This window comes from Myotis daubentonii, chromosome 1 (assembly GCF_963259705.1).
Source record: "Myotis daubentonii chromosome 1, mMyoDau2.1, whole genome shotgun sequence".
Classification (NCBI taxonomy): Eukaryota; Metazoa; Chordata; class Mammalia; order Chiroptera; family Vespertilionidae; genus Myotis; species Myotis daubentonii.
In genome coordinates this window covers 112,685,868-112,707,856 of record NC_081840.1, presented here as the reverse complement: position 1 = coordinate 112,707,856, position 21,989 = coordinate 112,685,868, and the positions used below count along the sequence as shown (strand labels likewise).

The following is a 21,989-nucleotide window of genomic DNA, read 5'->3' as shown; positions in this document are numbered from 1 at the left end:
GATTAAGAGGATCACCAGCTTCACCCAGCGCTGCCCTGGGAGAGAGCTCCTCAGTACCCAGACCCCTGCTGTGAGAGGAAGCTGGGGCAGCCCTGAGTCAGACAGAGGGGACCGAGTAGGCGAGAGGACAGAGAGGAGAGACGGGAGAGAGACAGAGGGAGGTCACCAGGGCCAGGGAAAGGAAGTAGATAGAAGAGGACAGGGGCACAAACAGAGGGGCAGGGTAGAGAGGGAGGTGGCGGCTGACCGGCTCAGTGTCCCAGGAGGCCTCCCTCAGGCAGGAAGGTGGAGGCTGCCCTGGGACCTTCCAGAACTTGGACAGCAGCTCCCTCCAGCTTCCACATGGATGCAGCTGCACCCACCGCTGTGGCTGCCTCCAGGAAGGAGTCTCCAGGCAGATGGGGCCTGGGGGAGGAGCAGACAGGTATGGCTTTCGTGGAGGTAAGTCTCGGACCTTGGGGAGCGGAGTTTGCACCATGAAAGGGGCCAGAACGACTCAGGCCCAGCCCCACAGGCTGTGAGCAGGTGTGAGGGAACCTGCTGGCGAACCCAGATCCCAGAAGCATGGGGTCAGCAGAGCCAGGTCAGGACAATTGAGCTGATAGGAAGGAAAGAAGAGAGAGCCCGCCCTTCGGGTTTGTGGGCAGAGATCCCAGTGGTGGTGTCAAGAATGTTCTGTGGGCTAATGGAGCCTGAAGCCACCTGCACAGAGAGGGGTGGCAGGTGGGGTGTGGAGGCAGACAGTATACGCTAGTTGAAAATTGGCCATAGACGGCGGTGGGAGGACAGGAGTTGGGTGGGTGCGGTGGGTTGGGGGTGTGTGTAATAGGGGAGATACTTTTCAAAATGGGAAAGGGAATGAGAAGTAGAGAGGGGTCCCTAAAGAGGTGGGAGAGGGTGTGCACTCACCCAGCCCCTGCCCTGCCCCTGCCCCTCAGGCGTGGGCCCCTCGCTCCAGTGCCGTGTGTGCGGAGACAGCAGCAGTGGGAAGCACTATGGCATCTATGCTTGCAATGGCTGCAGCGGCTTCTTCAAGAGGAGTGTGAGACGGAAGCTCATCTACAGGTGAGGGAGGGCTGGACCCCTGCCAGGAGAGCCCTGCTCCTAAGGGTCCCTGCGAGGGGGAGGGGAGTTCAGGAAGGATACTGCCCCCTGGGGCTCCCCTCTGCCTCAGGTGCCAGGTGGGAGCAGGGATGTGCCCCGTGGACAAGGCCCACCGGAACCAGTGCCAGGCCTGTCGGCTGAAGAAGTGCTTGCAGGAGGGCATGAACCAGGATGGTGAGTTGGGGAGTCAACCGGAGAGGCATAACAGCAGAGCTGGGGCCCACGGCTGGTGGGTGTCCTGACCCTTCCTGCCTCCCCAGCTGTGCAGAATGAGCGCCAGCCACGAAGCGCAGCGCAGATCCGCCTGGACAGGGCGGAGTCAGGCAGGGAGGCCCGGCCGGAGCCCCTGGTGGCTTCCCTGGCCCCCACAGGGCCCAGCCCACGGGGCCCCACACCTGCTTCTGCAGCCAGAGCCCTGGGGCCTGGGGCCATCACACCTCCAGGGCATCACCAGTTCATGGCCAGCCTCATAATGGCCGAAACCTGTGCTAAGCTGGAGCCAGAGGATGGTAAGCGGGAGGATGGCCTATATCCCCACACCTGGGCCCCAGAGCACCCCTGCCTCCTGCTAAGGAGCAGTGGCTTATGTCACAACCCCCCCCCCCAACAGCTGATGAGAACATCGATGTCACCAGCAATGACCCCGAGTTCCCCTCGTCCCCGCATTCCTCCTCCTCACCCTGTGGTGTGGACAGCATCCATGAGACGTCCGCCCGCCTGCTCTTCATGGCTGTCAAGTGGGCCAAGAGCCTGCCTGTGTTCTCCAACCTACCCTTCCGGGATCAGGTACACCCGTCGGGTGCCCCCAGGAGTCAGCTGATTGGGGCACATACCTCTTTGTGCAGGTGATGACTGGAGGTGCATGTGGCTTGGGGAGGTGATGGCTGGGGACGCACGTGCCTGTGAGGCAAGGGTGGTCAGGGCGCAGTCTCAGGGCTGTGACTATTGGGGTGGCTCACATCTCTGGGCAGAGATTGTGGCGGGTGAGCCTCCAGGGGACCATGATGGCCAGGGACACACAGGAACCAGGGATTTGAAGGCAATACCACGCCCCCCTGGTCTTCTTTCCTCCTAGACAAAACCTCAGGTCCTACAGACACTGTGTCACAGGGTGGTCTGCACACCCTGACCAACGTGAGCAGATGGTGCTGGGCTCCCTTGGAGCACAACGGCCTCTGACTTCAGAGCTTGAGCTTCAGCCCAACCAAGACGCTCCCTGGACTTCTCGTGGGCAAGCAGACCAACCTGTCATGATAAATCTGAGGGGCACACTGAGGGTCTAAGCCCTGAGCCAGGGTTTAGGCCAGAACCCAGGCTGCGTCTCCCAAGTTCACTCAGCGTGGGGTGCCCGTGGGCAGTGTCCCCAAGGCTACCTTCCCAAGCTCCAAGCCCTCCACAATGTTCCAGGTGTGACTCTGGATGGAAAAAGGCAGCTGGGCCCCTGGATGAGTCAGGAGGTCAGGAGTTACCCAGGACCAGCCCTTCCCTCCCGAAGGCACTGGTCTGCAGGCTGGTCTGAGAGGCTGTCCCAGCCAGCACACGCCCTCCCTCTCTGAGCACAGGTGATCCTGCTGGAAGAGGCCTGGAGCGAACTCTTCCTCCTTGGAGCCATCCAGTGCTCTCTGCCTCTGGACAGCTGCCCACTGCTAGCCCCACCCGAGGCCTCAGCTGCTGGCAGCTCCCAGGGCCGGCTGGCGCTGGCCAGTGCGGAGATGCGCTTCCTGCAGGAAACCATCTCACGGTTCCGGGTGCTGGCAGTGGACCCCACGGAGTTTGCCTGCATGAAGGCCCTGGTCCTCTTCAAACCAGGTAGCTGGGTCTTTGTCCAACCAGAGACGTGGTTGGGAACGAAGAATGGGAATTCCAGTGACTTTCTTCTGGCTCTCACTTTCCCTCTATCAACCCACATAGACCCAGATGTTTGCAGACTTCTTCCCTGGGGGCAGGAGGAGAGAGTGCAGGCGGAGCACACCTTCCTGGGCCCTGGCTGCCTGTGAGGGGCAGGGCAGGCGGGAGAGGAGCTCACTGCTGCTGCTCCTCTCCAGAAACGCGGGGCCTGAAGGATCCTGAGCATGTGGAGGCCTTGCAGGACCAGTCCCAAGTGATGCTGAGCCAGCACAGCAAGGCCCACCACCCCAGCCAGCCCGTGAGGTGACCTGAGCACATGCCTCCCTGCACATCTACCCCTTCGCCTCTTCACCCCCTGCCCATCTGTCTGGCTCCACCTCAGGGCTGCACTACTTAGACAGGACCAGGGTCTCAGTTCAACATATCCAACATCTACTGCGTGCCAGGCACAGTGCCAGGCCCCGAGGGTGGGGACCAAAATGTGTGTAAGACAAAGTCGCAGCCTCCCAGGGATGCCCGGCACAGTGACTGCACTGAAGACGAGAACTGCCCTGGGCAGGTGTTGGGGTTTGTATGGATCTGAAGGAGGCAGAGACCCATTGAGGGTGGGGTGTACGGCAGAACTGGCAGGGACTCTGTGGAGGCAAGGCTGGGCTTGGAAGGCAGGCTAGCGCCTAAAAAGAGAAATCATAATTTACCAAGGGAGAGAGACAAACTCGGCTGTGTTCTTAGGACAAGAGCCCTGTTTGGAAGGTGAAACAGATTGCTGCCAGTGAGAAGGAGGGAGACGAGGCTAGAACAGCACTCTGGACCAGCCCGTTCAGGACTTTGGATGCCAGCCAAGGCCATATCTGATTTGGTGCAGACTAACGTGGCAGCGAATGTAGAGGATGCTGCCATCATCCAGGGAAGTCATGGAGTCTGATGGCAGATGAGAGAGCCTCTAGAACAGCGGTTCTCAACCTGTGGGTTACGACCCCTTTGGGGGTCGAATGAGCCTTTCACAGGGGTCGCCTAAGACCACCCTGCATATCAGATATTTACATTACGATTCATAACAGTAGGAACATTACAGTTATGAAGTAGCAATGAAAATAATTTTATGGTTGGGGGCCACCACAACATGAGGAACTGTATTAAAGGGTTGCGGCATTAGGAAGGTTGAGAACCACTGCTCTAGAAGCTAGAATGGATCAGACCTGGCACTTGAATGATGTAAGGGAAGAGGAGCTATTGTGAGAAGGGGTAGTCATGACATAGAAGGGAAAGTCGGGAGGCAAAGATAGTTTTGAGGCAGCATGACAAGGTCTGATGCAGGTATGGAAGGACATCTCCTGGGGATGTCCGTGCATAAGCCATGTGCTTGACAACAGCCTGTCCCGGCTGGGTTTGGGGGACAGTAGCCGCAGGCTGCGAGTGTGGTGGGGGGAGGGGGCACCCAGCCTGTCCCAGCACCAACGGATACCGCAAAGTTGGAGCACTTGGCCTCCAGGAATCTATTGGCTATTTTAGACCATATTATCTGCATTCTCTTGGGGTTCCCAGCAGTTCTCTCTGAAGAAGTAAGCTAGCATGGACACCCTGGAATCAACCCTAATCTGAAAAATGGTCACAAGAAGAGGTCATTTCCCTTGAAGAAGAGTCACAGAAAGATTTCTGCAGCTTGTGTGCCCAGCAGCCTAAGGGTGACCGTCACACAGCAGACAGCAGAGGCCTCCTGGGCCAAGTTTCTGTTGGAATCAGCTTCCAGAAATGTCTGGGCATACTGGTTTTGTCTCACATTTCAAAATTCTGGTTAAGATTTCTATGTCATGTCTGAGGCAGTTCAGTGTAACTCGGGCAGAACTGAGTGCCGAGTGAGTTCTCTGAGAGCGGCGGCTGGCACAGTGACCACACTGCAGTGTTTAAACACTGCAGCACCCGGGAAGAAACGCAATTCCCATCATAACCCAGTACACACACTGACGCTGAAACAAAGCTCACCAAATCCTACCTGCCCTCACTTTGTGTAATTTACTCTGACATTTGTCTCGTTTTTTTGTAAAGACTGGTTGTGCTCCACTAGAGCAGGGGTGGAGGACGTCCGGCCCGCGGCCATGTAAGGCCTGCAAACTCATTTGGTCAGGCCCTGCCAAGGCATTAGGGGTGAGTCAATTACATGTTCGACCAAACAGCAGGCTAAGGTTTAAGTTGATAATTTTGTATGGCCTGCCAGTGATGTTATAAATATCCAAATGGCCCTGGCAGAAGAAAGGTTCCCCACCCTCGCACTAGTCGATCAATTCCTGCAGTGACCCTCCTTAGATCAGAAACACGGAAGAGGGGAGGGCATTATGACTGCTCTGTGCCACTCAGTCGCACTCACAGGAGAAAGCAAGCCCTGGGGTTGGCAAAACAAGTCCATAGGTGATTGGGAGGTTAGTTATCACAGTAATTGTATATATTATTAACATAAAGAACTTCTTACTTTATAATCTTTACACATAATAAACCATTTTCATCCCACTCCTCAACTAAACATATTGTAAAGGGGCCACATGGGTCAGGGGTAGGTGGCAGCAGCCCTCCAGTGAGTGGGACCTTTCCTCAGAATTCCTCCTCACTCACCCTGGGCTCCTCTCCTCTCTGCTCCCCCTCCGCCTTTCCTGAGGGCAGTGCCCCCAGGTCTTGTGCTCGGACGCTGATAATCAAACTGATGTGTCCTCTCTCCTGTTCAGGTTTGGGAAATTGCTCCTGCTCCTCCCGTCTTTGAGGTTTATCACTTCTGAACGCATTGAGCTCCTCTTTTTCCGCAAGACCATAGGGAATACTCCAATGGAGAAGCTCCTCTGTGATATGTTCAAAAACTAATGGAGGTAGAAATAAAATGGGTAAAGCCACTTTGTAAAACAATCTACTGAAGTTAAACATTTGCCTGCCCTGTGACTCAGTAATTCCGCCTGTACTTCGCAGAACTGTCCACCAATATATAAGAACTAGAGGCCCAGTGCATGAAATTTGTGCACGGGGGTGGAGGGTCCCTCGGCCCAGCCTGCACCCTCACCAATCTGGGACCCCTCGGGGGATGTCCAACTGCCTCTCGCAATCTGGGACCTCTGGCTCCTAATCGCTTGTCTACCTGCCTGATCACTCCTAACCCCTCTGCCTGCCTGCCTGATTGCCCCTAACTGCTCCCCTACTGGCCTGATTGCCCCTTCCTGCTCCCCTGCTGGCCTGATCATCCCTAACCACCTCTGCCTCACCCCACACCTGGAACCCAGGATTCCCTCCTCTGGCCAGTCGCAAGCACCCAGAACCTGGGCCGGCTTCGCCCGGGCCAGCCGCAGCTGCAGGGGACTATGGGCAGGTGGCTTTGTCTGGGCTGCAGCCGCAGGCGCCCGGAACCGCAGGGCGGGCAGCTTGTCCCTCTCCCAGACCACAGCCACAGGTGCTGGTGCCCAGGACCGCGGGGCAGGTGGCTTGCTCCTCTCCTGGGGCCGCAGCCTGGCTTGTCCCCATTCCTCTCTTGCCAGCTCATTTGTACCTGTCTGGTCCCTATTCCTCTGTCCTCAGTGTTGAGTGTCTGAGCCGTTACGGTGTGATGGTATGAGTGTGTGACAACCATTTGCATATTAGCTCTTTATTATATAGGATATCCATAGCAGCTTTATTCATAATAGCCTGAACTGTACATCAACAGTATAATTAATAAATTATAGTATAACCATATAGTGAGTAGAAAACAAAAAAGAATGAACCACCAATACATGTGACAACATGGATAAATGTCACAGACATGAAAGTTGAACAAGAGAAGCGAGGCACAAGTTCCACTTACACAAAGTTCCAGAACCAGTGAGACTAACAGGTGGTAATAGAAGTTAGAAGAGTGGTTCCCTTAGGTGGGAGGCGGGATGATTGGGAAGGGGCCCATGGGAGCCCTCTGGTGTGTTTTAGATGTTCTTTATTTTGATCTGGAGGTGGTTTCACAAGTTTATTCATTCATAAACATTATTTAAGCTGTGCACATTACTGTTTTATGTTAGATCTCAATAAAGAAGTAAAAACACAAAAGCAGAAAACAACTGTGCCAGAGCCCTCCCTGTGAGGGCCCGACTGAGGAAGGGGCACAGGGGCCAGAGATCCACTTGGTTTCCACTCTGAGTCAGCGTCCATGAATTCAAGCTTCTCTCCAGAGGGCATCTCACCATCCCATGGCTTCTCTCAATTTTTCTCCTCCTTATCCCTCCTAACCCCTCCATAGACAAAGATGAGCACCATCCATCTCATAGGCAGGCATTTTTTGTGAAGGGGAATCTCCATCACTTCTTAATTCCTTATGAAGGATAAAGCATAGACAAACCTCACATCATTTTCAAAGACAGACCCAGAAGACTTAGAAAATAATAATAAAAAGTTAACATAGCCCTTGCCAGTGTGGCTCAGTTGATTGGCATCATCCCACGCACCGAAAGGTTGCTGGTTTGATTCCTGGTTAGGGCATATGCCCAGGTTGCAGCCCTGATCCCATGTAGGGGGTGTGCAGGAGGCAGCTGATTGATGTTTCTCTTTCTCCCTCTCCCTCTTTCTATAAAAATCAGTTAAAATATTTTTTAAAATAAAGCTAACATATATCAGGCACTTTCTATACTAGGCAGTGAAGTGGGCACTGATTGTTCATTGTTATTTAATCCTCACATTAACTCTGGGGAAGGGACTAAGCATCCCCATATACAAATGAAAAAACTTGAGGCTTAGAGAAGACTCAACTCTTGTGACTTTACTTAGCTCTGCTCAACTCTGGCACTGCCTCCTCCCCATGCCCCTTCTACCCCTGGAATCCACTGAACAGTCAGTTGCATTTTTTTGTCTCCAAAGAAGAAATGCTTGAAATGAAAAAGGTCCTGTGAGGAATCTGTGAAATCCTTGGGGTCCCCTGCCCTTTGGCCTGTGTACAAATTCTCCTAGCTGACAGAGACGGAGGAAGAATGGTTCGGAAGGCGCTTCTTTAGAAATGACAGTAGCTGGATTGGTGCCCAGAGATGAACACGCATGGCAAATCCTGTGCAGCTTGAGCCGCTTGCAGCTAAGCACTCGAACTAGTGGAGGCTCTTCAACTTCCAAAAGCGTAAGACTTGCCTCAGTTATTTGGCTCATTTAATGTTGATGCCACAGTGCTACCCAATTCCCTATTAAAAGTTTTATCCACAAGGTTTAAAGACCTATTTTAGAAAGCCTAAGCAAAGGAACTTTGGCAAGAACATAGTTGAAATATGACCAGATGTGCACAATTATTCTACACTCTCCCTTTTTCATTGCAAAGGCAGCCTGCTGAAGTTCATAGGCAGTGTCTGGAATGTAGAAGTGAGCATAGCACTTCCACATTGGGAGCTTGCCTGGGATCTGCAGGAGGAAGTCTTGGAGGACTAGAGGAGGTACATAAGCTGGACTGTCTGCGGTCAACCTGGCATCAATGCCACCCTCTTCTATGGTCTTGTTCATTGCAGAGATTCCAAAGAACTACACTTCCCATGATCCCTTCCCCCATGGGTTGCTGAAGGAAGTAGGGCACTCACATGGGACTTGGAAAGTAAGCAGAAACTATTCTTCGGAGGCGGCTGCAGTTGGATGTGTGGGAAAATGGAGATTTGCAGAGGCCTTCTTTGGAATTGCAGTGGCTTCAGGCACACTCTTGAGAACTTCTGACCTTTTGGCAGAAATCTTTACCTTCTGCGGGAGCTTCTGACCTTTGTCTCTCCAGTTCTTCCACTGTGGATCTTAAGCCCCTAATTACTGTATCGAGTCCTTTTCACCTGGAATGTATGGATGGCTTCTGTTTCCCTAACAATGCAGCTCTCAGTCGATCCCAGCATCTCTTCAACCTTTTGCTCTAAATTGGCCCCGCTGGAATTCGAATGGTTAACAAATACTTCTTTCATTGCATCCAGGGCCCTTGCTAGAAGAGAGGATACTATGAAAGCTTTTGTGCCCTCAATGCCAGAAATGTCTTTGGTTATGAAGTACACAGAGGTAGTCCCCGTGGCCTCTCTGAGCCTTTCATTTCAGCTGCAGTTTTCAGATTCGTGAGGCACTTCTCTACCCTTAAGGTAGTATTTAAAGGTAGAAAGGGCAGAGAAAGACTCGAAGATGCCAGAAGCACCCTTCAAATTAATAAATGTAGCCTAGTAGTGGGACCTGGATGTTATGGACGACTAGTCTCCATCTGGTGGGTGTCACTGGCTTTCCCACTAGAATGCAAGCTCCACAGGTGCAGGGAGTTTCGTTTTGTTCACCAGTGTAGCCCAAGCAGGACCCGTGGGTGCTCGGTATTTGTTGAAAAAATGGACAAATGGCAACACTAGGCATCCGAGATGCCTAAAGATTAAATATCGCATGTATCTTATCTCTTTTCATGGTATGTCACTGGCTCTATGACACTGTACTGCTCCCCACTATAGAAGGAACAATTTTTTAAAAAGTCAGAGTGCTGCTCTCTTTATAACTTGTATCTCCCTGCACCTTCATGCTCTCATCTTCATAATCAGAAAGACTTGTTGTAAATTCAGTAATCACAGGGACAAGTTTTAAAAATGGCACTTCTAGGTCTTATTTGGCCAACTGAAGAAATTTAGAAACAATTCACTGTATCATTATCATTTCTATGTAATTTAATGCAAAAATGTAAATAAAAACTTTAAAAGAAATGGGAAGGATAACCTTCAGAGTTTAAAAACTGAATAAATATAGCGTTAGGGGAAAATTAACATTTTTTTTTTCCTATTTCACCTGACACTTAGTTTGGCATTGGGAAACCCTGATCTCACACAAGGGCTGGCTACCTTTTGTTAGGTGCTGGGACTCTGAGTCAACAAGACAGTGAGTCATGCTTCTGCCTTGAGAAGCTTACCTCTTAAGTTTTTGATGCTATGAATACTGGGAGCTGTTGAGAACACAAGACATCTAACCTAGTTTAAGGGGGAAGAAGAAATTTCCTGGTAGAGTTTGTGCTTTACACTGAGACCTGAGGAGTTATCCAGAGCATGAAACCTGGGCAAGATAGGAAAACTAACGTCCAGGAAGGACAAATGACTTTCCCAGTCATGCAACATAGTGGTAGAACAAACATGACAAACTAGCATTGGGCCCTCTATTAGCAGATATTGCTACTTCTTCATGGCCTTTTTGGTGAGGATCCTAAATGTAGACTCACTACCTGCTCTACCCAGCTAGCGCTAACCTGAGTCAATGAGATCTTAATAGCTAGCACCTATTGCAAAAACTAACAGCTTGCACCTCACCTTTACTTGAATTCAGTTGAGTTCCAATAACTACTACTTCAGCACTTTGTCAATTGCGGGCTCAGTCCTTTCCTTGAAAAAGAGAAAAATCACTTTAACAAAAATCATTGTTGTTCCCTGGGATCAAGATGGAGCGAGTTGGGTGGGAGCCAGGATGGTCAGAAAACAAACCACACGTATTGCTGCTTCTGGAAGCTTTTGTTCTTTAATGAGCCATTGGAGTGATTTGTTCATCAAGCTGCTTTTGTGTAGCCATACAGCGCATATCTTGAGTGACACAAACTGGGCTCTATACAGATGATACCTTGCTCCCCCACACTCCACAAAAGCAAAGGGAAATTACAAAGCGCCTGGTGATGGTATTAGGAATGTAATCAGTTCCATGGGTGAGATAAATCATTCTTCTTAGAGAATTATTCTGTTTAACAGTAAAATATATTTCACAGGATATGTCCTTTTACAATACATAGTCTTTTAAAAATTTACACTCAGCATACTTATAAATTATTTAAACCCATTAAAATAATATAATACTAATCTGTAGTATACACCTTTCCCCTAGTTAAATACAATTACATGGTTCAAAAGGTGCAACTTTTATATGACCTAAGAAGACTGATAAATAGGTACTAAGTATGGACGGATAGCAAGGTGATAGGCCCCTTGGTGAGGTGTTTTTTTTTTTGTTTTGTTTTTTTTTAAGTTTCAACCAAGAGACCAACAAAACCTAATAGGTCCATGTCCACACTCATCATTTTGCTTTTACTGTTGAACACCAAATCAAACGTGGGAATGGTTCCGGAAAAAAAGTGGTTAAAAGTATTTTAGGGGCTTAGAAAAGACAAAGGACTCCCACAAATACCGAGGAATTTTACAACCAAGGCTAGCATGGTGTTGGGGAACAGGGCTGAGAAGTTATCACAAAATTATGGGTGACAGATGCATTTTTCAACACAGAATGATGCATGTCCCATATCCAGCTCCCCATCAAGGGGAAAAAAAAGGAGAGGAGGATGAGGAAAGCTGTTTGGACTGTGTTTCTCTTTAAAATTAAAACTCTTAGCTTTGAACACATCCTGAGAATACTTTCTTCTCTCTGGTTTACCAAAGTGCTTGTGAAATGTACACAGTCATTAGTTACAATTTTAAAAACACCAAGGCCCACAGGCACTGAAGGGGGCCTGCAGCAGGTTTCTGGGATCCTTTGTCTCTGACAGTGAAAAAACCCCCTCATGCTAGAACAGGGAAGCCTCTTCTAACCTCCCAGCAGAGGTGAGTGGAGGGCTGCAGCTGGTTTCTGAGGAATGAGAAGGCAGGGCTCTGGTATCACCTTCCCTGACCTGGGTCCCTTGCCTCTGCAAGGCTCCTACAGGGAAGGCGTACCTCCCCTAGTGTTTTCAGAAGCCCAGAGTGGGAAAACAATTAAAATGGCAGGAAGCACAAAGTGCATTACAAACTAAGCATACCACCTCCCTGAACCTTTCCTGTATTTGCTGTTAGAATCATTTGCTTCGCTTTGTGGCACCCAATGTGATCCAAATTAGACTTTTTGATGCTATCACATTTTTCATGATAAGGGATGTGTTGGTTTCACTGGGGAAAATTGAAATCCAGGCTTTGTTTGGGGCCAGGAATGTGTGAGAGAACAGAATGCTCTTCAATTTGGAGTATGGGCTCCAAGTATGGGGCCATCCTGCTGCTGCCATGCAGGCATTTTCTTTGAGGCATCTGAGATCAAAGTAAACATGCAAAGCAATAGGAAATACAGATGTGACACATGTTAAGGTTAAATATCTTAATCATAAGTGGTTGCAATGCATACAGCATCACTTTGTGGTGACATAACCAGGGAGAGAACCAATTAAGATCAAATGGAGGGAGACAGAACACTTGGTTCTGACAGTTTTTGAGAGTTATGGCATCATCTCTGTATCAGGCCCACAACACCTATTATCCCATGAGAAGAGCAGCTTTCCTTCCTTCAAAGGGAGGGTCCCACACTTGCTCTGCATTTTTGCAATTGTGTGGCTCTCTCCTCCCTACCACCCTCCATTCTGGCAGCTTGTTAAATGACTAGAAATCCACAAATCTAGCAACTGAAAAGCAGTATTTTTTATTTAACTTTATCCAAATTCAGGTTTCAAGTCCCTGAGAAAAATTATAAAGTCTCTTAACATCCATTGTCAAGTTCCTATAAAACGTCCTATATGAGTTGTTTTTTAATTGCCAAAACTTATTTTGCAAAAACAATAAAAATCCACAAAAATTTAGAACATGCCAAGATGTGTTCTGCAGGCCATTCCTCTGGACCAAAGGAAACTGTGCAATAAGGGTACTCTCTCCTTTTGTATGGTATTGACCAATGCCTGGCAAGCGAAGAGCAGCAGTCATGCCCAGCAGAATGCTACTCTCCCAAGAACACTGACACAGACCTGCAGTCTGGCAGCGGCGCCAAGGCTGCAGCAATCCCACTTTCACACAGCCATGCTGGGGATGAATTAGGTTTTCCTCTGGGAAACTTTCCGAAATTCAGATTTTTAAAGGCTTTATTTATGACTCCTCAGGACAGCCTGGACAAGGTGGCAGATGTTTGCGGGGTATATAAAATGGAACATTTATTCACTAACCATCATCATTCTGGGGATTTATAAAGATCCCTTTTCCTAGCTCATTTTGGAACCCAAACCAGAGATAGAGAAGACTCCTGCTGCCTTTAGCTGCCACTCAGAATGATGTTCCAAGCCTCATCTCTGGAGTTCGACAACCACCACTTTGGCAGTGGCATGAGGTTCAGTGTCATGTAACAGGAAAGACTGCCTTAACATGTCTTAATAGTTCTGTAACTTCAAATTCAAGAAGCATTAAAAGGAAGAATAACCAAAATTTAAGTAACAGTGCATGTGGTAGTTAGACAAGATCCATTTAGTAACTTTAAAAATAAACATTTTCACATATTTATCTCAAGAAAGAGGAGCATCTTTCATTTCTCATATATTATATAAATAGCAGAAATAGATTTTGAATCCTACTGATGCTAAGAAGCTTAAAATGCTATTATAACTCAGGTGTATGGAGACACCTAGTGGTGAAGATGGTTTGACTTGTGACTTGTCCCTCAACCCAGGGATGTGTGGCTCTCACCTCCCTGTCCAATGATCCCTAATCTTAGGAAGAAATTCCATGGGAGGAGGGAAGCATAAGGTGAAAAAGAAATATGCATACTATACATTTATATTTACAGTAAACTTCAGTAACCAGAATATTAACAAAAGTAGCTTCAAGTAGTCCTTGATTTTTAAAAAAGTCTATTTAATACTGATGGTCTGAGGAAAAAATAAGTTAAATGAATCATCTGAAAAAGTTCTCTCTTATTTTTTGGCAGCTTTCTGTAACACTTATTCATGTAGTATTGTGTTTTGAATGTTTTGAGAGAATTGATTAAATGGTCATTTGTCTTTGAGTTCTAGGTTGAAATCTACCAGCAGATGAATATGTGATCTTCAGTTCAATACACAAAGAGAAAAGCGTGGATGGATTAGGGTGAAACCCTCATGTTTAGTGTTCACCATATCTCTGGGTCATTTAAGAAAATTAGAGGAAACTGATCCTAGGACCAGAGAATATGAGAACAGTATGGCTACTGAAACTTCAGCCCATGCAATATATTTGGCAGGAACTAACTAGAAGTTAAACCAGCATTGATTATTATTACATCAAACATCATCAAAAAACAAAACTTCTACTCTCTTCTTCTTTGTGTAACCAGAGGTCTGAGACATGCTCTGATGGCTTAATGGAAACAATTGCCTTTTTACTTTCCCCAGAATATAACATGAAGTGTTTTTCAAAAAAATCTTAAAATAGCTTAGCCTTTTTTTATAAATCCTTGGGGGGGAAAAGTATATTCTATCCCAGCTCCTAACTATCCCAAAATAAACTGAAAGGCTTTTGCTTACATGGTTAAGAAAGATTTACATGTTTTCTTCCAAGGCCAGAAATCAACGCGCCCCTCAGGCCCACAATGTGCTCACCAGTTCCACACCCACTTCTGGAAAGAGGATGGAAGAGAGGCAACTACAAAGACCTCCACGACTGACCCAAATCCCCAAGTCCTAGCTCGGTGGCTTTGTTAGTGAAATCTCTGGTCAAATACTGCAGCCAAGGCACAGCTGGCACTATCCCGGCAGGCTTCAAAGAGGCCTTTCCACTTCCACAGGAGGCCCAGGAATTTAGCATACCAGGTCTTGGTTGTATGCTTGGGCAAGAGGCTGGACCTCACTTAGAACGGACTATTGTGGACGAGGCAATGAGAAGAGGCCTAAAAATGAGATGTGTTTACTACTCTGCAGCTATGAAGGAATATACATCTGCTAGTTCAGACCATAAACTCATTATTTCCAAAGAGAGCTGGCTGTTGGGTGGAGCTGCAGTCTGGGTCCACAGTTTTCCTGTGGCCAGACCCCACGGTCCCCTCTGGGGTCTCTTTGGTTTTCTGAGGTGAGTTTTTCACATTCTTTAATTTTTGTTTGCCCTTTTCAGGGTTGAAGGTTCCTCTGCTGATGAACTGAGGTCTGTCTTCTAGGGATTTGGTTAGGCCCAATGGTCCCTCCATTTCCAGGGCCTCACCAGCTGAGCCAGCTCGGTAGAATGGAGATTTGGAATAAATCTGAAATCGTTTTCTGGTCCCATGAGAAGAGACTGAAGAGTCCACTGAATCCAAAGAGTCGTGCTGCTTTTTTAGCTGCTTTCTCAACTTGCTAGAAGGTGCAGACTTGCCAGCTGCCCTCAGGGAGCTAAGAGCCAAGCTTCTCTCTAATCCAAAGAGACCAAAGCTGTAAGTGACAGTTCCCTCGAAAGCATATCATTATATAATGAACAGGCATGACTATTCACATGTGAAATGAGGTGAGCTAGATTTGGAGGGTCCAGGCTAAACTACTTTGTGCACACACATAACTCAAAAAGAGCTCACCCTCCATTTCTACACACATCATTTCAGAATCAACCGCAATGAAGTCTGGGATTTGACTATGCCATTAGGAGATGCCTACAATTGTCACTGTCATTTTAAACTACCCACTCTTAGAAAATGGATCATGGGTCAGTAGGACAACATTGTTGTGATTATTGGCTTTTCTCTTTGGCAAAGTAAATACTAGAGAAAACATTAAATTACCAAAAGCTACATTACATTGAAGGCTTCATCTAATGAATAATTTATATAAAAGCTTCACCAAGATCATTATTTTCCAACTCCTTAAGACTCTGTCTTAACTTGGGAATCCTTAATCCTCCTTTGCACTAATGTGTTCATTTACCCGATTTCTCAGAGATGGCACCTTCAGACTCAATATTTAAGTTTTCTGAGCTATCCGCGGTCCCAATGGAGGCCTCAGACTCAAGGGTTTCATCATCAGAGGCACGGGGTTCCAGTATAAGCATCTCAAATGTTAGCTCCTCCCTGTAAGATACAATCAAGAAATCCATTAGTATTTAATAAGAAGTGGAAGGAAGTCAACAGGAGAAAAGACCTTCCATAAAAGTCAGGAATTTAAGTAGCAAAACCAGTTACATTTCTTACTGTTCCCAATCAGGGTGGTGATAAGGCTCTGAAAGCCATAGTAATGGTGAAGGCTAACACTATGTACTAAAAGACAAAATGCAGCAAAGGCTGGACCCATAAAAGGGCCAATGGTGAGGTAGGGAAAGATGCCGAAGCTGTAAGATCTAATAATCAGATTAGTGTTCTAAATTTACTCTAGCCCTACCTAGTTTGGCTCAGTGGATAGAGCGTGGGGCTGTGGACTGAAGGGTCCCAGGTTCAATCCCGGTCAAGGGCACATGCCCGGGTTGCGGGCTTGATCCCCAGTTGGGGGTGTGCAGGAGGCAGCCAATCAATGATTATCTCTCATCATTGATATTTCTATCTCTCTCTCCCTCTCCCTTCCTCTCTGAAATATATATATATATATATATATATATATATATATATATATATATATATATATATATATATTTATTTATTTTTCACATTCACTCTAAACTCATTTATAATGCCAAAGGAAGGAACTTTCTCCTCTCTGGTCCTGTTTCCTCATCCACAAAACAAAGAGGTTAAACTAGATAATCTCTAAGATTCCTTCCAGCTCTTCAACTATTTTCCATGAAACTTTACTATATTCTCTACCTTGACTACAGAGAAACCTCTGGATGAAGTAAAACACTGACTTGATATTTTCTGTCCTTGAAGCTTAAGCCATCTCCACTTATTTTCTTCTCCTCTTCATCAATCACCTACCTATCTCAGTCATGCCCCCTCAGTCCCTGAAGTCTTTGGTACATGGCTCCTAATCTTGCTTTTCTAACTACTGCCTGATATCACTCTAATCTACTTTAATCAATATCTTTAAAACCGCTCACTTTAATACCCTACCACCAAAGTTCCTTTATGTCTGCAACTTCTAACAGCCTTCCCTCCACTTTATATAGGCAACTTTCTCCAATGGGAAGATCTGGAATTATACCAGCTCTGAATCTAACGCATACTCTACTTGCCCACAAACTCCTTGTCATTCCAATTCTTACTTCTTTTTTCATCTTGTCCCTTTCAAAGCCCTTAAGCTTCACTTCCACTACCTAGCTTAGACAGTCATTTCAAAGATAATCTCATTGCTGCAATTACCACTGTCATAAGCCATGTGTATTCACACCTCTGAGACAATGCTCATACTTTTTCCTTTCGCTAGAAAGATTTTCCCCTTCCTACAAATTCCTATTCATCCTTCAATACCTCCAATACCATTTTCATCAGAGCTGAGTTAGGTCCTCTTTTTAGATCATTCTTGTATCAAATAGCCCAGACAATGTACCCCACTTTTGCTTTATCATGTTCTGCCAAGCTGAGCTCCAGCTGGTTTTTTAGCTTGCCTAAATTCTAGACTCAAGCCTGGCAAGCAAAAAGTACTTTAACAGACTCATATCCCCACATGAATCAAGCTCTCAGACCTGGGATTCTGGAACTCAGGAACAAAAATCCCCTTAAAACTTAAGAGTAAGCATCATCAGTCAAGATCAGTATATGGTGCCTTCAGGGAGAACCATGGGATGTTCATATTATCCCCAAGATGTATTGTTACCATCTTTGCTCCAGTGACAGCAAAGGTTACAAAGCTACTTATTTGTCCCTCCCCTAAATTACAACCAATTTTTCTACCCAATATTCCAGCACCCATTAGTGTTGCTGCCCTACTCTGACCATCTAGTTGCTGGCCCCATGGCTATATTGATCATTAGACAATATCCTTCCTTCATGGAGTTCTGAATAATGCCTATTCTGAGAAGGGATTTTGTCTTAGCCTGGGAATCTTTATTTCCCCCTTTTCAAGATAAATCTGTTCACCGAAGCTGGTCTCTGACCTGTTAGAATCTCGGCTAAGATTCCTTGACACACCCTGTCCCAGTCAGCCTGTCTAGAATCATCACTGTAGCAGCTTCAAGTCTCCATGCTCACGGAGCTTCCTTCAGGCAACATATCTTTGTCATCTCCACATCCTCTCTATCACCTGATGATACAGTGCTTGACTCGTAGGAGATACTTAATAAATAAGGAAATATAAAGGACAGAAGGAAGGAAATGAAAACAAATAAACTGGTCATTCTCTTTCCTCCTGGAAACTCACTTCTCTTTCTGTAGGTTCTCAATCTGTTCAGTCAGCACTCTCTCCTCCTGCTGCATAGCTGCTTGCTGCTGTTCTGTGATGTCCATCTCCATGGCTGCCTCACTAGTCAAGGTCTCTTCTGGGACATCAGACATAGAGGGCAACCGAACTACAACAGGAGAGGATGGACTTGCATAGTTTCCTCGACGAAGACACCCCTTTCCCTACAAAGAAAAATATATGTTGTAAAGTAAATTGAGTGCCTACATCAGTTTTACATGACCCATTTAGGATAACAAGAGTACTTCCATCATACCAGGTGAATGTTAGGAATAAATGTTAGAAAAAATTCTGTAAGGCCCAAGATACTTAGTGAGATACCATCCATCAAATACATTTAGATTAAATATTTCTTTCAAGAGCACTGGGAAATGAATACTTCAGCACGTGGGAGTATAAGAACACATTGTGTACTGGGATGTGATTCTTCTTGTAAATATAGGCTGCATCCACTCCAAACTAAATATCCATACATGGCTATTTAAATGTAAATCAATTAAAATTAAGTAAGTAAAAATTTATTTCTGCATTTTCACTAGCAACATTTCAAGTTCTCAATAGTCACAGGTGGTTAAAAGCTACCATATTGAACAGTGCAGATATAGAACATTTCCATCATCCCATAAAGTTCTGATGGATAACAATGCTCTTCACCTTTAACTGTGGAATGCACAATCTCTCAAGGAAGACTATAAAAACATGTCCCAAAACTCAGTTTCATTAAAAAAGAAAAATCATTTCTATATCACAGGGTGCTGGTGAGAGAGATTCTCTGAGAAAAACTCAAGAAATTTCTTTCTTGAGATCAGAGGGGGGAAAAATTCTTATTACTTTTAAATTGGTTACTTTATATATAACTTTAGCTTCTGATCATGGCAGGTTAGATATTTCAGATTATCTCAGCAGGAGTGCCGAGAACAACTGGACCAAAAACACAAAAAACCCAACATATTCTTAAAGGCACCAGAGAGCTAACAAGATAGGCCAAGGAAAGGCTAGCCCAGCACTTCGGGCTAATCTAATTTTAAGAAAAGGTGGCTGAGATCTGAACAGAGCTTCTGACAGACTATATCAGGGGTCAGCAAACTACAGCTCATGGGCCAAATCTGGCCTTGTGCCTGATTTTGTAAAAAAAGTTTTATTGGAATACATTCATGCTCATTAATTCACACATTATCTATGGCTCTTCTGCAGAACAATGGCAGCATTAATTGTTGCAACTAAAACTGTAAGGTCTACAAAGCCTAAAATATTTACTCTCTTGTCCTTTTCAGAAAGAGTCTGCCAACCCATGGGATAGAGAATAAAAGTGGGAGTCCAGAACCACACAAGGGTGTGGGCTCTATGCCTGACACTGGGATCCCCAAGATTTATATCCTAGACCTCAGGGTAAACTGAAATCATAATAGTCCTTGCAGATACTGCAGCCTATCTTCAAGTCAGTTGAATAGTCCAGAAAATTGTAATCCTGAAATTGAATTAAAGTAAGCCAGATTTTTAGTGCCCTGGCACCTGGCAGAAAAAGTAAAAATACTATTTAGAGGAAAGAAACATCATCTCAGGCCTCAAAATATTTTTAGAAATAATTTTTTAAATACTGTGTTTGACACACAATCAAAGGTAACCAAGAACAAAAGGAAACAAGACAATGTAAATGAAAACCAGTAAAAATAACAGAAAACAGAAACCCTCAATGATTCCAGACATTGTACTATAAGACAAACTTAAAATAACCATGCTGAAGGAGATAGAAATACATTGTTGAATTAATGGTCCAGAAGTTAGATCAGAACAAAATATAAAGAATCAAGCAGAAAAAAACCAAACAAAACAAAAAACTTTCAGGAAAAATTCAAGAAAGAAGGTAAACAACAGGACACAATAAAAAGACCTACTATATATATATATATATATATATATATATATATATATATATATATATATATATATCTCAATCTCAAGAGAGAAGAGCGATTCTGTAGAAGAAATATTAAAGAGAGAATGGCAGAGCATTTTCAAGACCAATTAAAGATGTCACCCTACTGACTAAAGAAAGCCTTCAACCTATAAGAAAGATACACTTAAAAAGTCCATACCCAGACACAATTGCTAAAAATCAAAGGCAAGAGAAAATCTTAAAAGCCATAAGAAAAAAAAATGTAGCTGCAATAAAGAAGCAACTTTTCAATAGAAACAATGGAAGCAGAAAATAGATATTTTCAAAGTGATGAAATAAAAGTAACTGCCAATCTAGAATTCTATACATAGCAAAACAACTTTCAAGAATTCAATTGCAATGAAGACATTTTTAGTCAGTCTAAGAGAATCTGTCACCAGCGGACCCGCACTAAAGAAGAGATAGAAAATGACACAAGAAGAAATGTTAGTGAGGGAGAATGAAGAACAATGAAAATAGTAAATATGTGAGTGAATCTAAATGAAAAGTGACTGCATAAAACATAATAATACTACATTGGATTAAAAATATACACATAATTTAAAATACAAACAAGCAACTATATCATAACTAAAGCATATTAAAGTTCTTGCATTATCTTGGAAAAAGATAAAAGTACCAATGAATAGACTTTGGTAGGTAATGGATTTTTATTGTAACCTTTAGTTTAATGACTAAAAGAAGCGTAAAAGAGTGTAAAATCTTTTAAACTAACAAAAGAAAAAAGTGGAATAATAAAGAATAGTCAAAAGAAAAAGGCAAAAAGGAACAAAAAGGCAAGAAAGAAAAGGAACATGTGTCAGGTAAAGTAAAAGCACATCATAAAATAATAGATTTATATCCAAATACATCAGTGATTACATTAAATGTAAATTGATTAAATGCTCTAGTTAAAAATTGGATGATTATCAGACTGTATTTTAAAAAAAAATCAAACTATATGAAGTCTACAAGGGACACATATAAAACATAAGAATTCAGAAAGGCAGAGAATAAAAGGATGGAAATAAAAGGCATACCATGTCTAATCAAAAGGAAACTAGTGTCGCTATTTTAATTCTAGACAAAGTAAACTTTAAGGTACGAAGTGTTACCTGTGATGAAGAGGGATATTTCACAATGACAAAAATTCAAATTATGAAGAAGATATAACATTATTTCCAAATTTGCAAATATCCATTTCTGAAGAAATGGCTTCAGAAATTTAAAGTACTTTTCTATCTGGCCGCAGCCATCACAGGTCTTAAAACATTAGCAAGACTCATAAAACCTCTTAAGTCCTAAAATTCTTTCCACTTAAAAAATCTTAAACCATCTATTTTGTGTGTAAAGGTTGTTCAACTTAAGGAATAAACTTAAAAAAATAAATTTAAGCCAGGACCGGTTTGGCTCAGTGGATAGAGCGTCGGCCTGTGGACTGAGGGGTCCCGGGTTCGATTCCGGTCAAGGGCATGTGCTTTGGTTGCGGGCACATCCCCAGTGGGAGGTGTGCAGGAGGCAGCTGATTGATGTTTCTCTCTCATCGATGTTTCTAACTCTCTATCTCTCTCCCTTCCTCTCTGTAAAAAATTAATAAAAATATATTAAAAAAATAAATAAATAAAAATAAATAAATTTAAAGTAAAATATTGACAAAAATACTCAAAGAAATTGACAAGGAAGTGGAACAACTGGTAACTTTCATACACTACTACTGTAGCACAACTTTATGCACCAAAGTTGATGATATATATGTACCATGACCCAGTAATTCCACTCCTATATTTCCCCAACAAAAATACATGCATGTGTCCATAAAAAATACATGTATCAGAATATTCATAACTCCCAAAACACAAGCCAATGTCTACCAACATGAAAATGGTTAAATGGTGGTATACATATATCCTGGAATACTATACAGTAACAAAAATGAATTACAACTAAACACAACATGGTTAAACTCAAAATGGATAAAAGACTTAAACGTAAGACGGGAAACCATAAAAATACTAGAGGAATCCACAGGCAGTGGAATCGCAAACATATGCCGAAGGAATTTCTTCTCTGATAATGCTCCTAGGGCAATGGAAACTAAAGAGAAAA

The 21,989-nt window shown here is 44.6% G+C and overlaps 2 protein-coding genes across 15 annotated transcripts in view; one reads left to right on the top strand and one right to left on the bottom strand.

The window, feature by feature from the left end:
• Positions 1-330: 330 nt before the first annotated feature.
• Positions 331-5,844, top strand: NR2E3 (nuclear receptor subfamily 2 group E member 3). Of its 2 annotated transcripts, none has more exons than XM_059658446.1 (8): positions 331-424; positions 939-1,065; positions 1,175-1,278; positions 1,365-1,613; positions 1,715-1,890; positions 2,667-2,913; positions 3,150-3,255; positions 5,670-5,844. In XM_059658446.1, exons 1-8 carry the CDS (start codon positions 343-345, stop codon positions 5,800-5,802), a joined length of 1,224 nt encoding a protein of 407 aa, XP_059514429.1. In that variant the 5' UTR covers positions 331-342; the 3' UTR covers positions 5,803-5,844. The 2 variants fall into 2 exon arrangements, with proteins under 2 accessions (XP_059514429.1, XP_059514420.1); XM_059658437.1 differs by lacking the exon at positions 331-424 and adding an exon at positions 454-723.
• Positions 5,845-10,415: 4,571 nt separating this feature from the next.
• Positions 10,416-21,989, bottom strand: part of MYO9A (myosin IXA) — a 483,806-nt gene continuing 472,232 nt past the window's right edge. For all 13 annotated transcript variants that reach the window (XM_059658301.1, XM_059658294.1, XM_059658330.1 and 10 more), the window contains 3 exons: positions 17,909-18,111; positions 15,548-15,690; positions 10,416-15,041 (listed from right to left, as the gene is read on the bottom strand). In XM_059658301.1, coding sequence (XP_059514284.1) covers positions 14,605-15,041; positions 15,548-15,690; positions 17,909-18,111 — 783 coding nt within the window. In that variant the 3' untranslated portion in view covers positions 10,416-14,604. The remainder of the gene's footprint in view (positions 15,042-15,547; positions 15,691-17,908; positions 18,112-21,989) is intronic.

Bases quoted from the DNA above. Each gene is read 5' to 3' on its own strand.
- NR2E3 (XM_059658446.1), top strand. From the start codon at position 343: ATGGATGCAGCTGCACCCACCGCTGTGGCTGCCTCCAGGAAGGAGTCT. The intron at 1,891-2,666 runs GTACACCCGTCG...CTCTGAGCACAG, and splicing joins ACCTACCCTTCCGGGATCAG to GTGATCCTGCTGGAAGAGGC. The intron at 3,256-5,669 runs GTGACCTGAGCA...TCTCCTGTTCAG, and splicing joins CACCCCAGCCAGCCCGTGAG to GTTTGGGAAATTGCTCCTGC.